The 16,248-nt window shown below is 41.1% G+C and overlaps 1 protein-coding gene across 9 annotated transcripts in view; it reads left to right on the plus strand.

Annotated features, from left to right (window-relative positions):
• MYO1B (myosin IB) overlaps positions 1-16,248 on the plus strand; it is a 201,848-nt gene that overhangs the window by 43,746 nt on the left and 141,854 nt on the right. For all 9 annotated transcript variants that reach the window (XM_055572964.1, XM_055572965.1, XM_055572961.1 and 6 more), the window contains one exon: positions 10,784-10,899. In XM_055572964.1, the coding sequence (XP_055428939.1) occupies positions 10,784-10,899 (116 nt within the window). The remainder of the gene's footprint in view (positions 1-10,783; positions 10,900-16,248) is intronic.

The raw sequence follows: 16,248 nt of genomic DNA on the forward strand, positions 1-16,248 counted from the left end.
ACAGGAGATGAAGGTTTGATTCCTGGGTCAGGAAGATCTTCTGGAGAAGGAAATGGCAACCCACTCCAGTATTCTTGGGATTCCCTGGTGGCTAAAACGGCAAAGAATCTGCCTGCAATGCAGGAGACCTGGGTTCAATCCCTGGGTCGGGAAGATCCCCTGGAAAAGGAAATGGCAACTCACTCCAGTATTCTTGCTTTGAGAAGCCCATGGACAGAGGAGCCTGGCAGGCTACAGTCCATGGGGTCACAAAGAGTCCAATGCGGACTGAAGAACTAACACTTTCACTTTCAATTTCCAGTATTCTTGCCTGGGAAATCCCATGGACAGAGGAGCCTGGCGGGTTGCAAAGGGTCGGGCACGATTGAGTGACTAACACAGAGTGTTTAAGTTTTACTAGAGTCTTATGCACTGTAGATTTTAAAACTATCTTCATTTTACATATGAAGAAAGAGGCTCAGCACGACTTAAGTAACCTGACCAGGATCACACAGTGGTAAGAGATAGTGCAGGGATTCACACCCAGAAAGTCTGGATCTGTAGTTCTTACTAATAGTCCTGCTGACTTTACAGTTACCATGCACATCGGTGATACCACTAATAGGGAAGGATTCTCGGCCTGCAGAGTGCTGTTCAACATAATTGAATATGATACTGAAGAATGTGTGGGTTTGGAGCAAGGCAGTCTCAACAACCCAGGCAGATAATGGAAGTGATAATCAGTATTCCTGCCATGTGTTGAGTGAGCATTCAACGGTGCAGTGACATGATCTAGTGTGGCAGAGAACAAGTAAGTTCAGCTCTAACTAGGTGTTCCCTAGTCAAAGAAAAGTGACAGCAACCTGTAGGATGGTGTTTTTATCTCTGGAAGATGGGAGATGATCTGGGGAGGAGATTGATTTTCATTCTGTTCACTGGACAGCTGCTTGTGGTCCTTTTCCTTTGAGAGCATAGAGTAGGGCGACTTCCTCCCTGGTGGTCCACTGGTTAAGAGTCTGTGCTTTCACTGCAGGATCTTAAAAAAAGAAGATGAAGCACAGAGTAGAGGAAACAGTTCAGCACGGAGACATGTGCCCAGTTCATGTGGCTGATTCAGCCCTCCCTTCTATATATGTGTTTATTTCTGCTCTTACATCTATAGTACAGATAGGTATTAATGATAATCCTAATTTCTAAGGAGAGGCTCCTTTGTTCATTCAGCTCTGTTGTGGAGGGGTGGAGGGTGAGACACAATGTGGTGTATCGGGACAGGCATGGGCTGACAGACCAAGGTTGTATCTTGGCCACTCACAACCACTGTGACCATTGAAGTGAGTGATGGTCAGTTCTTTCATCTATAATATACGTGTCTTGATGCTTATCTTGTTGAGTTGTGTTGGACATTAAGAGACATTTTAGCCCAGTGCTTGACACATAGTTGAAGCGGTGTACCTAGTTGGGGCCATGACCATCAGAAAATCTTAGAAACCCAGAATGACTTTAGTCCAAGATTTGGGACCCTGAGATTTTCTTATAAGTAGAATATTTTTTTCTCTCTCCCCTTCTCTGACTCTTTCTTTGTCTCTCCACACTCCCTTTTTCCCCTTGCCCCTCCTTCTTTGGTATTCATCATACAGATCTCATTTTTGTTGGATTGTTGTTGTTTAGTCTCTAAGTTATGTCCAACTCTTTTGTGGCCCATGGACTGTAGCCTGCCAGGCTCCTCTGTCTATGGGATTTCCCCAGGCAAGAATACTGGAGTGGGTTGCCATTTCCTTCTCCAAGGGATCTTCCTGAGCCAGGGATAGAACCTGAGTCTCCTGTATTGGCAGGTGAATTCTTTACCACTGAGCCACCAGGGAAGCCTTTTTGTTGGATTACTACTTTCAGTTAGCTGCATAATATTATTTTCAAGACTTGTAGCTGGTAGCAAAGCTGTAATGTGGGACCACTCTGTACCTTCATTAAGAGAGTCTTAAAAATGGTGCATATTTGGAAAATACTTATTCATTACAGAGTTTATTTCAATGAAGATGAGGTAGTATTGTGTTATCCTGCTCTGAAATAAAACTGCCCGAGGTGATATTTTTAGTTGGTATTTCGGTGTAGCATAGAACTCATATATAGTTCCTTAATTCATAGTCTGAAATGACTGGCAGCCCAAGAACAAAGGATTATCATATGGTGGTTAAGGCATGTCTCAGACTAGACTGACAGGGGCCAGGCTAACCTGATAAACCTGCTAAGCCAAGGCCAGTGATTGATGGCACAGCATAGATAAAAAGATGAACAGGGCTTGGTTCTTTCCTCCAACTTTGAATTGAGAAGTACTGGAAAAAAATATATATCAACAGGAGCAGAGACTGGCAGTCATGATGTAGTGAGGCCGTGATGGGCCATGTACAGGCAGAAACTATGAATAAGTCTTTGCAGTGGGCCAGCTATGGAGTAGAAAGTGAGAAGATCAGTCAGTAGCAGGCCCAGAAAAAGCAGAGACGTGAGCAGGGGATGAGCACGGGATGAGCACATGGATACGGGGCCTGGAAAGGAAGTCTTCACAAACTCAAGTTGCTTTATTCTATAATACACTCTTACACTCATCCCCCACTCACTCTTGGGTGGGCTTGGGTCCCAGCTTTTCTGGTAGCTCATTGATGGGTTCCTCAGGGAGTTCCTGAGTGTGTCATTATAATAGAACTTGCTGTACTTGATGTAACTAGAGAGCATCTCTGTGCCCAGCAGCTGACAGAGCCTGACCAAATCATACTTCTCTCTTCTGGCATCACAGACTCTGGTGAGAGTGTTGGCATGAAACTGTCTCTGCCACTAAGTGTGAGAGCTTCAGTAGGTTTTTAAAACCTTCTAAAGTCTTTAGTTTCTTCCTCTGTGAAAATTAGGCTGTTTTTCTTCTATACCACAAATCTGTTCTTTAGACTGGGCTTGTGAGGTGTACTTACTGAATTCCATTGTTCTTGATATAAGACCCAGATAGAAGCCTAGTTGTTATTGACCTTATGTTTATAATTTTTCACATAGGCAGGCAGCTTTTCACAATTTTGAACTGTGTCTGAAAAACCAGCTGAAGAGTTTGGTAGACCAAACTGTCTTTCAAAAACCAATTAAGACAGATGTCTAAATTAAAAATGCTGTGGCATGTAATGTTTTAATGTCTTGTGATCAAATTCCCAAGATCCAAGACCCAAGAAGAGAGTAAATTCCTCCATGTGAAGTGAGTAGCATGTTGTCATTGCTGCAGATTCCACCAGCTTTTCTTATCCAGGCATTTTGTGTATCTCAGGTTTTTCATACCAACTTCATTAAGACCATACATACCTCATGCACCCCTGTGATATTGATAACTCACCTGTTCCCTGTATACAGAGACCATTTGGTAAGACCATTTGGTAAGTGGCATAGGGCTCATTGATGAATTTAACTGAGATACTCAAGTCCATAATAGCCAGTAGATTCCAGTAGAGTCAAACTGTGAGTTTCCCTAATCAGAGTAGATAATATTTATGAAATACTTGCGTGTGTCAGGTGCTGTGGTTTGTGTTTTAACACACAATCTCATTTAACCCTCAGATTGGACAAGGGGAAGAACAAGTCTTGTCCTCCTTGTCCAGAGATGAAACTGCAGTTGGAGAGGTTCAATAATGCACCCAGGTTCACATAAAAACTAAAAAACTTTGCTAGATAACATTTGAAGTGTTGTAATGTTGTATGGCATGGAATCTGAGCATAAAGCTCAATATGTAAGTCAGGATGTTGTTCAGTCGCTTAGTCACGTCCGACTCTTTGCAACCCCCATGGACTGCAGCACGCCATGCTTCCCTGTCCTCCAGTATCTCCTGGAGCTTGCTCAAGTTTATGTCCGTTGAGTGGTGATGCCATCCAACCATCTCGTCCTCTCCCACACTGTTCCTTCTGCCTTCAATTTTACCCAGCATCAGGGTCTTTTCCAATCAGTTGGCTGTTTGCTTCAGGTGGCCAATGTATTGGAGCTTCAGCTTTAGTATTAGTTCTTCCAATGAATATTCAGGGTTAATTGCCTTTAGGACTGAATGGTTTGATCTCTTGCAGTCCAAGGGACTCTCAAGAATCTTCTCCAGCACCACGATTCGAAAGCCTTTTTTATGGGCCAAGGGTGACTTGGGTTCAAATTCAGTCAGTTTCATCATCTAACCCCTTCACCCTACACACTGACTTTTACTTCAAAACTGCCTCCAGACTGAAGCTCAGACTCTTCACGCTGGCATTTGAAGCTGTCTGCAATTTGATCCCAGTCTTATTTTCTAGGCTGTTATTCACAGAAGGTCTTTGTTCAAGGTAAGCTGTTTGTTTCTCTTTGTCTGAAGTGTGACTGGGTGGGCCTTTATGTTGCTGCTGCTGCTGCTGCTGCTGCTAAGTTGCTTCAGTCGTGTCTGACTCTGTGCAATCCCATAGACGGCAGCCCACCAGGAATCCCTGTCCCTGGGATTCTCCAGGCAAGAACTGGAGTGGGTTGCCATTTCCTTCTCCAAAACATGAAAGTGAAAAGTGAAAGTGAAGTTGCTCAGTCGTGTCCGACCCCTAGCAACCCCATGGACTGCAGCCTACCAGGCTCCTCTGTCCATGGGATTTTCCAGGCAAGAGTACTGGAGTGGGGTGCCATTGCCTTCTCTGCTTTATGGTGCTATCCATGTTTTAATCCTTGTTATAGCATGTGTCGAATTTCCTTTTTTTAAAGGCTGAATAATATTCCATTACATCTGTCTACCATATTTTGTTTTCCCATTTATCCATCTGTGGACACTTGAGTTACTTCTGCCTTTTGGCACTTGTGAGCCAAAGTTGAACCTGGGTGTGCAGGTATCTGCTTTGAGCTCCAGCAATTCATAGTTTAAAAAAAATACATTTGAAGCATACAACAATCTTAGCAAAAAATTTTTTTAAAGGGGAGGGTTCAACTGTGATCTGAAAACCAAATCTCATGCTACTATTTGGGGGAATGTTACTTTATCTGAATTTTGCCCATCCTTTTAGACCTGCCCAAGTCCTCTAACTTCTGGAACATTCTTGGACCTCTGCAGTTGACAGTGACCTTCATTTAAACCCAAAGCACTCCTTTAGAAAGAAGACTAATGCATTCATTTAGCTAAGAATCACTTAAATCCTATTTCATCTGTTTTTGTGGCTAGAGTGGATAACCCTTAAACTTTATGTTTTATGATATAGAAGTCTCACCTCCTAAGCTCTGTTATAATCTCCTCAGGGCATAGGCCACAGGAGTGTCTTACATTTTCACTGTGCCTAATATGATATTTTGCATAAAGAAGGCTCTTAAAAAATTTGCCGCTTACTTGTTAAACGATGTAGCCTAAATTCAGTCAAGACCATGTGGTTGTGCAGCCTTGTGAAAGGTTATTTTTACTTTTATTTGAGTCCTGACCCATTCTGGATTTGAACTATTATTACTTTAGAGGTGAAAATAACATGACTTGGAGACTAGGACTTGGAGAACTCCAACATATTCTTGAATATTTTTTGATGAAATTTTAGACTAAATAATTAGCATTAAGTAAACTATTTAAATAAACATGACCTGTTCCATCGCCACCTTGCTGATTCGTTTCTCTCAAGTTAAAAGGATGATTGTGACACAGTGTCTTGCGTTTCTTCAAGATGTAGGCACAACTTTATGTGCTGGAATAAACATGAAAAAAAATTCTTTTCCGTTGAGATACAAAATTTTCCTGTAACTAGAAGATCTTCTCTCCGCTTTTCTTTTTTGTTTATTTCTGGTGGTGTAAGGATGTCCCCATTCCTCAGATAGTCAAAAGAGGCTTCTGCCCAACAGAGTCACTCTGTTATACAAAGGTGAAGACCATGTTGTAAGGCATTGTACAACACAAGTTCCTGTGATGAGGTGTTCTTGGCCACTTTTTGCCAGAGCTTCCCAGGCCTGACAGCAGCATGGATTGTGTGCTGTCATGAAAAGAGAACAGATTCTTGGCTCCTTGTCCTGATTCCACTTTTGTTAGATAATGTGGTCATACCACTTAACTTCTTTGTGCTCCATTGTTAAGGACATTGAGATGGAGACTTCATTTCTGTCTCATGGGGATTTAGGAAGAGTTTAGTAAAAAGGTGCTTCAGTGTATATTATATACAAGAAACTTTAATAACTGTTGGGGTGAGTTTTTAAGAAACTGCGGTGACTGTAAATAAATGGCTAAAATTCGTTCTGAAGAAAGGAAGAAGCTGACATATGGGATGCCAGATTAGAGCCTCAGCAGAACAGGGGCTTCACAAATATTTTGAAAGAATCTGATATTTGAAAAGAAGCCTCCAAGTAATCATCATGGTGAAAAGAAATCACTATAGGATTTCCTATGGTATTTATGGTTTATTTATAGTTTTATTTTCAGTTTCATATGGGGAATTGAAATATAAGCTTTCAGGGTTAGGGCTTCTAAAGATCTTAATGTTGCACTGCAAAGAACTATGATATGAAGATGTGACACCTTTGTGACTGTTCTGTATGTTTGCTAGCATTTCGTGAACCTGGCCTTGTGGAAGAATATGTATACAGTTCTGCATAGTTGAGACACACAAAATATTAAAACTGTAAAAAGGCTTTCCTTTTTAACTTGAAAAAAAAAGTGTTTCCGGTTAGATAGCTTTCCGAAATGTATTACATGGGTCCTTGTCAACAGAAACAGAATACTGTCTATCTCATTTTGGCCCTTAACTGTTAGGCTGTGTTCTGACTCAGTGCTGTAATAAAGCACTCAGGGCCAACTGAGCTGAGCTATTGGCTCTTATTCTAAATGACTCTTCATTTTTATACTTTTAGAATTATTTTGACCACTTCTTACTCCTTTTCTTTTTTCTTTGCTTTTCTCTCTTTTCCCCCTTTCCCCCTGTCTCTCTTTTTCCATTAGTGGCTGTTGTTTCTTTCCTTAGGGTGGGAACTTGTAATCTGGTATATCGACTGCATGCAAACTCTATGTGCATATTACATGTATGTTTTTTGGAGAGAGAATGTTCATAGCTTTCAATGGCATCTCAAAGCCATCGACAGCTAAAAAAAATGAAGTGCTCAGTTAGCAGTATTTTTTAAACTGCAAGATTGAGCCTTTAAGTTTTGAAAACCATTTAGTTTTAAAATATTTTGTAATGAAAATGAATAGCGTTGAACAAAGAATATCAGTGCATTGCATATGATAAGGATATTTATGGTTTTTTGAAATTTTTATTTCATACATATGTATACATGCATGTGTATGTAAATATACATTCAAGCACAAGTACTTGGTTGTGATGAAAATATTTTTTACGCTGAGTCATAGTCAAACGTTTGAAACATACTGCCATGGGAAGGCCCCAGTTTACAGGTGAAGCCGCTGTTTCTCTGTAGTGTACTGAGATGCCATATGCTGAGTTTATTATAAATGTGGCTAAGATGAAAGTAACTGAAGCTGGGAGAATTTTCTTTTCTTTTTGAAGTGTTCATGGAATTAATTACATAGGATGATTTAAAGGGGAAGGTAAAATAGTATAAGACAGGCCAACGCAGCTGTGTTTGAAAGTAAAACCTGGTCCTGTGAGCCCTGAGGGTGAAGGCATCAAGCAGTGTTTTTAACCTTGGTTACTTGGTTCTTTTTCTGGGGAGACTGTTAAAGATGCGAATGCCTGGCCCTTCTCTGCTGCTGAGTCACTTCAGTCGTATCCGACTCTGTGCGACCCCATAGATGGCAGCCCACCAGGCTCCCCTGTCCCTGGAATTCTCCAGGCAAGAACACTGGAGTGGGCTGCCATTTCCTTCTCCAATGCATGAAAGTGAAAAGTGAAAGTGAAGTCGCTCAGTCGTGTCCGACCCTCAGCGACCCCATGGACTGCAGCCTTCCAGGCGCCTCCATCCATGGGATTTTCCAGGCAAGAGTACTGGAGTGGGGTGCCATTGCCTTCTCTGGCCCTTCTCTAGAGAGTTGAAATAGAATCTCTGAGGATGAGGTTCTGGGAGAACTTTCCTATAGAATGAAATACTTGGTCCTTGCGCTATTTGCCTGTCTGGGCCCTTTCCTCTGGATTCCGGATTGTGGTCTGGAGAGTGGAGCCTGTGGGGTGCCTGGCCTCCAGTAAAGATTTCAGTTTTCCCTGTCATCACAGGAGGAGCCTTCTTTTGAGTATTATTTGGGTATTTACAAGGCGCCTGTTCTGGAATTCTAGAGATATCTGAAGTATGAGATTGTTTTGACGTAGGAATGTTTGTACATTCTTGGTTTAATGTCTGCCCTTGAGAAGTGAGAGATAAACTTGCTAATTAAATGTGCCATTTGTGGAAAGGTAGCGCCTTTCTTCTCCCTCTTCCCTTTGTCTTTTCTCCCCACTTCTTTCCCTTCCCTTCTCTCTTCTGTCTTAGATGTCAGAGGCTGGGTCTACAGGGTGGTGAGAGTGGAGGGGGCCTTCCGTGTCCGGTGATGTGCACGTTTCAGAACTCGGGGTGCTGAGGGCTGGGAGTATGGAGGTGGTAAGCTAGGATTGCTAGGAGGTTGGTTACATGGAGTGAAAAAGGACATGGATTGATCACATCCATCCATGCATCCAACCATCCACTGAGGGTAATGAGAACCAGACTTGCCCCTGGTGGAGAAGGTAGATAGAACCTAATTGGAAAGTAGTCTTTGGCATTATGTGAAGGAGTCCTTTTTGGTGTGATCAGCTGAATAGAAGAACAGGCTCTGGATTCCAGTAGGTGTTGCTCTGTGAGTCCTTTTGGGACAGAGGGACCAGGTGGAGTGTGAGTGCAGCACAGAAGTCTGATAGGAATGAGCACATGTATGGATGTGAAAGTTGGACTATAAAGAAAGCTGAGCGCTGAAGAATTGATGCTTCTGAACTGTGGTGTTGGAGAAGACTCTTGAGAGTCCCTTGGACTGCAAGGAGATCCAACCAGTCCATCCTAAAGGAGATTAGTCCTGAATATTCATTGAAAGAGATCTCTATTCTTTCCCATTCTATTGGGAAATAGACACCCTGCACCCTAATTGCATGGAAGCTGAGAGTCTTTCTTTACAGCAGCAGTCTTGTCTGCTCTTGATAAGATTGTATTCTTATAGGATGCTGCTGCTACTGCTGCTAAGTTGCTTCAGTCATGTCCGACTCTGTGCGACCCCATAGATGGCAGTCCACCAGGCTCCCCCGTCCCTGAGATTCTCCAGGCAAGAACACTGGAGTGAGATGCCATTTCCTTCTCCAGTGCAGGAAAGTGAAAAGTGAAAGTGAAGTCGCTCAGTCGTGTCCAACTCTTAACGACCCCATGGACTGCAGCCCACCAGGCTCCTCTGTCCATGGGATTTTCCAGGCAAGAGTACTGAAGTGGGGTGCCATTGTCTTCTCTGACCTTATAGGATGAAAATAGGTATAAAAGTGACCTGTTCCATTTTCCAGGTTGGGGGGAAAAGGCTTTTATAATTAAAATAATTGTGACCCACGTTTTGTACAAAAGATCAGAACATTTTTACTGTTCTGTTTTCTATTCTGTTTAATTTTCTAGAAAGATCTAACAGTTTCCTTGAATCCAGTGGTGACAGTACTGGAAAAACTTGTTGGCCTAAAAATGTCACCTTTTGCTTCTTGACCCTAGAAAGGTGGGGAAGTTGGAAGTGAGCTTTTTCTTCTTTCTTTCTTTTTATACCTTTTTCTTAAAAAACCTTTTCATAACTGACATCTTTTTTGTTGGCATATCCCTTCCTGCCATCTTTATAATGTTAAAACTGAAAGGAAAAAGGAAACTGCTAAGATAAGTTACAGTTAAGTAACTTTTGCTTGCAGCATTGTGCTAGTCTTTGTACAAAGTGACCTAACCCAACACTGTTCTTGCTGCTGAGAATTTAAGATAGAAATGGAAAGAAACATAAATAATGTTATGGTTTGCAGTGTGAGAGGGTTACTGTCTGCTAAGATAACAACATGGATCCTTCTGAAAGTACATTTAAATTCTGCATTAAATTTAAATTCAACATGAAATGTACTCTTTCAGCAAGTACTTTTCAATTCTGATATTGAAGTCCATTAGATGTAATATGAAATTATTTTGTTTGAGTGGTGGTGGTGGTGGTTTAGTCACTAAGTTGTGTCCGACTCGTGTGACTCCATGGAATGTAGCCCGCCAGGCTTCTCTGTCAATGGGATTCTCCAAGCAAGATGCCCAAGGGAAAGCTGTAACTCTGATATTGAGTTATATGTGGTCTGAGCCCATTGTAGAGATGGACAGACTATGAAAGGGCAGTGCCAAAGTCAAGGTCCCATTGGATAGGTATGGGTGTAGGCAGGGAGGAGGGGAAGCCTGGGTCACTATAGACTTAAATTGGAGGATAAAGATGAGAGAGGGAAGCACCAGTTGTAGCTAGAATCCGGGAAAGCATAGTCTTGCTGACAATTAGCTGTGGTCGGTGACGAAATTTTTGGCAAGTATGACGGTTGTGGAGGACTCATATACAGGATCATGAGTTAATCTAGAAATTTTGAAAGCTTTTTTCAATGTATAAATCTGTGCTTTCCATGTATCAGCAAAATAAACATTATCGGCAATCTATCTTCAGAGATGTAAAGTGTTCTTGAAAAGTACAAAATGATCAGGCAGTGGAACTAGTGTTTTTATTTTTTAAATTTTGAAATTATTTTCAGGATGTACCACTGTTAAAACTTTTTATTTTATACTGGAGTATAGTAGAACCAGTGTTTTTAAAAGGATAAAGCCATGCAACACTAAGACTTAAGATGGTAAAATGGTTGTATTTTATTCTTTCTTTTGCAGACATACATTGGAAGTGTGGTTATATCCGTTAACCCATACCGGTCATTGCCCATTTATTCACCAGAGAAAGTGGAAGATTACAGGAACAGAAATTTCTATGAACTGAGCCCTCATATGTAAGTATGGTATTAAAGTATCAAGTTTCTCTTTCACTCCAGGGATGTTGAGTTGACAGATGTGTCCAGCTGTTTCCTTTGAGTCTCAGGAAAATGTTATTAGTCATTTTTAAAAATCAGATGAAGGAACATAGAAGCTAATTGTTACAGCTTATTTTAAATTTAAAAGAAAGAAGAAGACTTCATTTGTCCTCAGGCTCTTTAAGTCCTGAAGTATTTGGTTTCAGTATGTAAAGTATTTTCTGTTAAAAATTCTGTGTAAGTAGCAGCTGCTGCTAATTATTTTTGCAAATAAAACAGGAATGTGCATTGTTTGTTATTATAAACAGCCCAAGCAGTGTTTCCATGCCTTTGTTGGGTCAAGAAAGATTCCAAGTGTTGGATTGTGTAATGGGTTTTGAGAAAAAGAAATAAATAATACCTTCAGTTTATAACCTTCATGGACATTGTTCACCAGATGTGTGCATTAGGCCAATGATTTCACCTTCCTTGAAGTTAGTCACTTGTTTGATTTTTCTGAGACGGTCACTTGTCATTGTAAATAATTCCCATAAATAATAATCTATAATTGGAGAAGGAAATGGCAACCCAGTCCAGTATTCTTGCCTGGGGAATCCCACAGACAGGGGAACCTGGTAGGCTGCAGCCTATGGGGTCGCAAGAGTTGGATATGACCTAGCGACTGAAACCAACCAACCAATAATCTACACTAGTTACCTAGTGAGAAACCCTGAGCTAAAGTCAGAGAATCTGCAGAGTTTTAGTTGTGTCCTAGCAGAAAAGAATTTTCTGTGTATGATTGAAGCTGGGCTCTATTATTTTTACTAGAAAATAAATCTGATAATTAAAGAACATGCACACCACTGTCCAGATGCTTATTTTAGGTTTTTTTTTTTTTTTTTTTTTTGATAGTGGAGCATACAGTAATATTTTTGAACTGTTTGAAACTAAATATTTAAATAATTTGTGGGAGTGGTTATTAAAACTAAACACTGTATTTTACCAATCAAGTAGATTCTGATTATTCAGTTTTCTCCTTAGGAGTATATTTTGTAAGTGAATTTGTTTCATTTTGCCTTAGCAAAAATAAAATCTGAAATTTGTTTGATAAAGTTCTCTTTGTAAGTCCCTACAAGGAAATACCTTATTTGATGCCTTAAGATTTGTTTTAAGTTCTCAGCCTTCAAGTCTTGCCTCTTAAGTGCTTAGATCAGCTATATCAATATTGTGCCAGGAGCTTAGGAGAAATTTAGTTTCGTAAGCCTTACCTCTAGTAGGCCAGGAATCTACGTTTTACACAAGCTTTCCAGGTGATTCAGAGGTATTTTCAAATTTGAGGACCTGTTGTGTCGTGCGTGCGTGCGCGTGTGTGCATGCGCACACGTTCAGCCACTCAGTTGTGGCTGACTCTTTATGACCCTATGGACTGTAACCCGCCAGGCTCCTCTGTCCATGGGATTCTCCACGCAAGAATACTGGAGTGGGTTGCCATTTCATCCTCTAGGGGATGTTTCTAACATCTCCTTCATTGGCAGGTGGAGTCTTTTACCATTGAGCCACCTAGGAAGCCATTGTCTTCGATATATATTTGCAGATGTTTTCCTTTCCTTAACTACTTACTGCCTTTTACAGTAATAGCATTAATAATAATAGTAGCAGTAATAGCTTGTATTTATTGAATACTTACTGTGTGCAAGTACTTCTCTAAATACTTGATGTGTATTGTAACTCATGTCGTTCTCAAAATAATTCTGTGAGGTAGGTACTATTGTGTGTGGATATGTGTGTGCTAAGTTGCTTCAGTCGTGTCCAACTCTTTGTGACCCTATGGGCTGTAGCTCACCCGGCTTCTCTCTTCATGGGATTTTCCAGGCAAGAATACCGGAGTGGGTTTCTATTTCCTTCTCCAGGGGATCTTCCTAACTCAAGGACTGAACCTGTGTATCTTACATCTCCCGCATTGGCAGATGGGGTCTTTACCTCTGGCGCCATCTGAGAGGGGAAATTGTCTTAGAATAATCAGCCATTTATCAAAGCTACCCAGCTCTGGGTTGGGGAGCAGGGATGTGAGAATAGTTACCTGCCATGCCTCTCAGCTGGAAAGACATTCTGTCATTTTCACATTAGGCCTGTTACTCTGCAGTTTTATTCTGCTATCCTTGGGTTGCCTGTGTTCCTGCATTCTGAGCTCTCCAGGATAACTTCGCTGTGCCTCGGTTTGCCTCCAGAGACTGCATGCCATTTCTTCCATTTGCAGCTGAAATCTCCACTTTGGGGTTGTTTAGTTGTATGCTAGATGTATATTCTAGAACACAGAAATTCATGCTCTGGAATATCCATTTTTATCCCTGCTCCTAAAGGTTCTTATAAGAGGCTACGTAGCACTGCTTACCTGAATTCACCTTTTATCCCCAAGGGAAAAATACCACACCGGCAATAAATTACCAGAGTGCCTATGATAAAGATAAGATATTTTTGCCACGCTCTGTAAAATAGTGGCTCAGTGGTAAAGAATCCGCCTGCAGTGCAGGAGATGCAGGTTTGATCCCTGGGTCTAGAAAATCCCTTGGGGAAGGAAATGGCAATCCGCTGTAGTATCCTTGCCTGGGATACTCCATGGACAGAGGAGCCTGGCGGGCTACAGTCCATGGGGTCACAAAAGAGCTGGACGCAGCTTAACAACTAAACAGGAACATAAAACATTGTACGTGGGGTGAAAGGTACAATCTCACCTATTAAATCTGAAATCGCTAGATTCATATCACAGCTCCCTCCCCACCTCACTTTTCAGTCCTCAGCACATTCCTTCCCACCATCAGGTCATCTTTGCACATTCTGTGCCTTCTGCCTGGAATGCTTTTCCTCTCCCTGTCCCCCAAGGCAACTCCTGTTCTTTAGATCTTAGATTGCATTAGACCCTGTCCTTGCCAAAGTCAGATCTATTGCTCTTGTCACAGTTACAGTTAAACATTTCTTTCAGACGTTATTTGATTCCTGTCAGCTTTACCTGCCTTGCCAGCTTTTGCTCACCATAATTTGCTTAGCACCTGAAAGTAAGTGTTCAAAATACATTGATCAATACTTGGTTTGAGTCCCAGTTTTCCCATTATAAACTCTGTAACCTTGAGCAAATTACTTGAAAAAAAACTTCAACTCAGAAATTAATTGGCTGCATACAATGGGAAAATAACTCATAGGATTTTTGTGAGGGATAACTATCTAGAAGATATTTAGAAAATACAATTATCTGATATAAATACAGTGCTTAGTAGGGAATCCATTGTAATGGACAGCTGCTGCTATTAACAGTGATAAGTATAATAATTATTATAATAAGTGGGACACATTTCCAACATTCTGACAAGCTCTTCCTTACCGTTTTCTCCTCCATGGTGGGACATTTCCACTTACTTTAATGCATTTTCCTTCATTATTCTTTGTGAATGTCCATCTTTGACAGCATTTGAAACAGAGTTAGTGCTTTCTGGTTTCCCTACTAAAACCCAACCTGACCTTTTCAGAGATAGGATCCACAAAGAGAGGATCTTTGTGGTATAAGAAGATAAGATGACTTTAAGCTTTTGATGCATTCTAATGATAACTACTTCAGGAATTTGGTTCCAGTTTGAATAAAAAATAACTTAAGCAGCTGCTCAAACCATGTCCCTTGAAAATTGCTGATTAATTTGCCTCATATTTTATTTGAAGTTTCTCTTGATCTGTTGTTCACTGTTAGTCTGCAAATCTGTCCAGATATTTCCCTCATAACTCAATGTGTTTTTGAAGGTGTCCAGAAATGGTCTTTCTTAAGTGTCAGACAACTGAAAAATATTTACATTCTACATAAGTATGTGACTTTCAGAGAGCGGAAATGTATAAATGAATAAAATGAAGATAAACAGTGGCTTCTTATCTATATTCCTTTTAAAAAATGTTTTCTTAACTCATGAATAAGGGGTTGCTGCTAAGTCACTTCAGTCGTGTCCGACTCTGTGCGACCCCATAGACAGCAGCCCACCAGGCTCCCCCATCCCTGGGATTCTCCAGGCAAGAACACCGGAGTGGGTTGCCATTTCCTTCTCCAGTGCATGAAAGTGAAAAGTGAAAGTGAAGTCGCTCAGTCGTATCCGACTCTTAGCGACCTCATGGACTGCAGCCCACCAGGCTCCTCCATCCATGGGATTTTCCAGGCAAGAGTACTGGAGTGGGGTGCCATTGAATAAGGGGTTAAATGAAGTAAATTAATTGCTAGTTATAAATGACCATCAATCACTTTTATAAATTGTCAATTATAGTTAGCTACAGACAAATCATTGGAAAAGACCTTGATGCTGGGAAAGATTGAGGGCAGGAGGAGAAAGGAGTGACAGAGGATGAGATGGTTGGATGACATCACTGACTCAGTGGACATGAGTTTGAGCAAACTCGGGGAGATAGTGAAGGACAGGGAAGCCTGGTGTGCTGTAGTCCACGGAGTCGTAAAGAGTTGGACACAACTTAGTGACTGAACAACAACACAGACAAATTACAAGCAGTGTTACCTAATTTATGGAAGCATATGTACATATATAGCACTTTCCTGGTGCTTCACACAGTGAAGAATCTGCCTGAAATGCGGGTGACCTGGATTCGATCCCTGGATCGGAAAATCTCCTGGAGAAGGAAATGGCAACCCATTCCATTATTCTTGCCTGGAAAATCCCATGGACAGAGGAGCCTGGAGGTCTGTAGTCCATGGGATTGCAGAGTCAAACACAACTGAACGACAAGACTAACACACCACATGTACATTTATACAATAAATATACATAAGACAGGATTTTGAAGAATTTGTATGAAGAAGCTAATTGTTGTCTCTATTGAGTGGTATTATGGACATTTTTAAATGTTCTTCTTGTTGGTGTTCTTTTATGTAAGAGCCATGCATTGCTTTTCTAATAAGAAAAACTAAATAATACAAGTAATGGGGGGGAGGGGAGGAAAAAAAAGCCAAAAATGGTTTTCTGGTGTCATAATTTCTTCTTTCCCCTCCTTCTTTGAATTCCTGTCCCCTGTATGTTTGGAGCTACACCTCAAGCCTGATAACATTGGGTGGCTGGCTCTGCATAGATGATACTGTTTACCTTTCTAATTGTGTAAGCCATGTTTTTCCAGTATGGTTTTTACAGTTTTTGCATATAAGGAATTTTCCTTAAATATCCCAGGGAGGACTTACTACATTTCAGACCACTTAGTAACTCTGTTCATGGAGAACTGCCTCAAAGGCCAAACCTGAGAGATGGGGAAGAATGATAGGGGAGAGATAAGGGGGATGACTGAACTGATCACTCCCTCCACTCAGACTACACT

This window comes from Bubalus kerabau, chromosome 3 (genome assembly GCF_029407905.1).
Source record: "Bubalus kerabau isolate K-KA32 ecotype Philippines breed swamp buffalo chromosome 3, PCC_UOA_SB_1v2, whole genome shotgun sequence".
Classification (NCBI taxonomy): domain Eukaryota; kingdom Metazoa; phylum Chordata; class Mammalia; order Artiodactyla; family Bovidae; genus Bubalus; species Bubalus kerabau.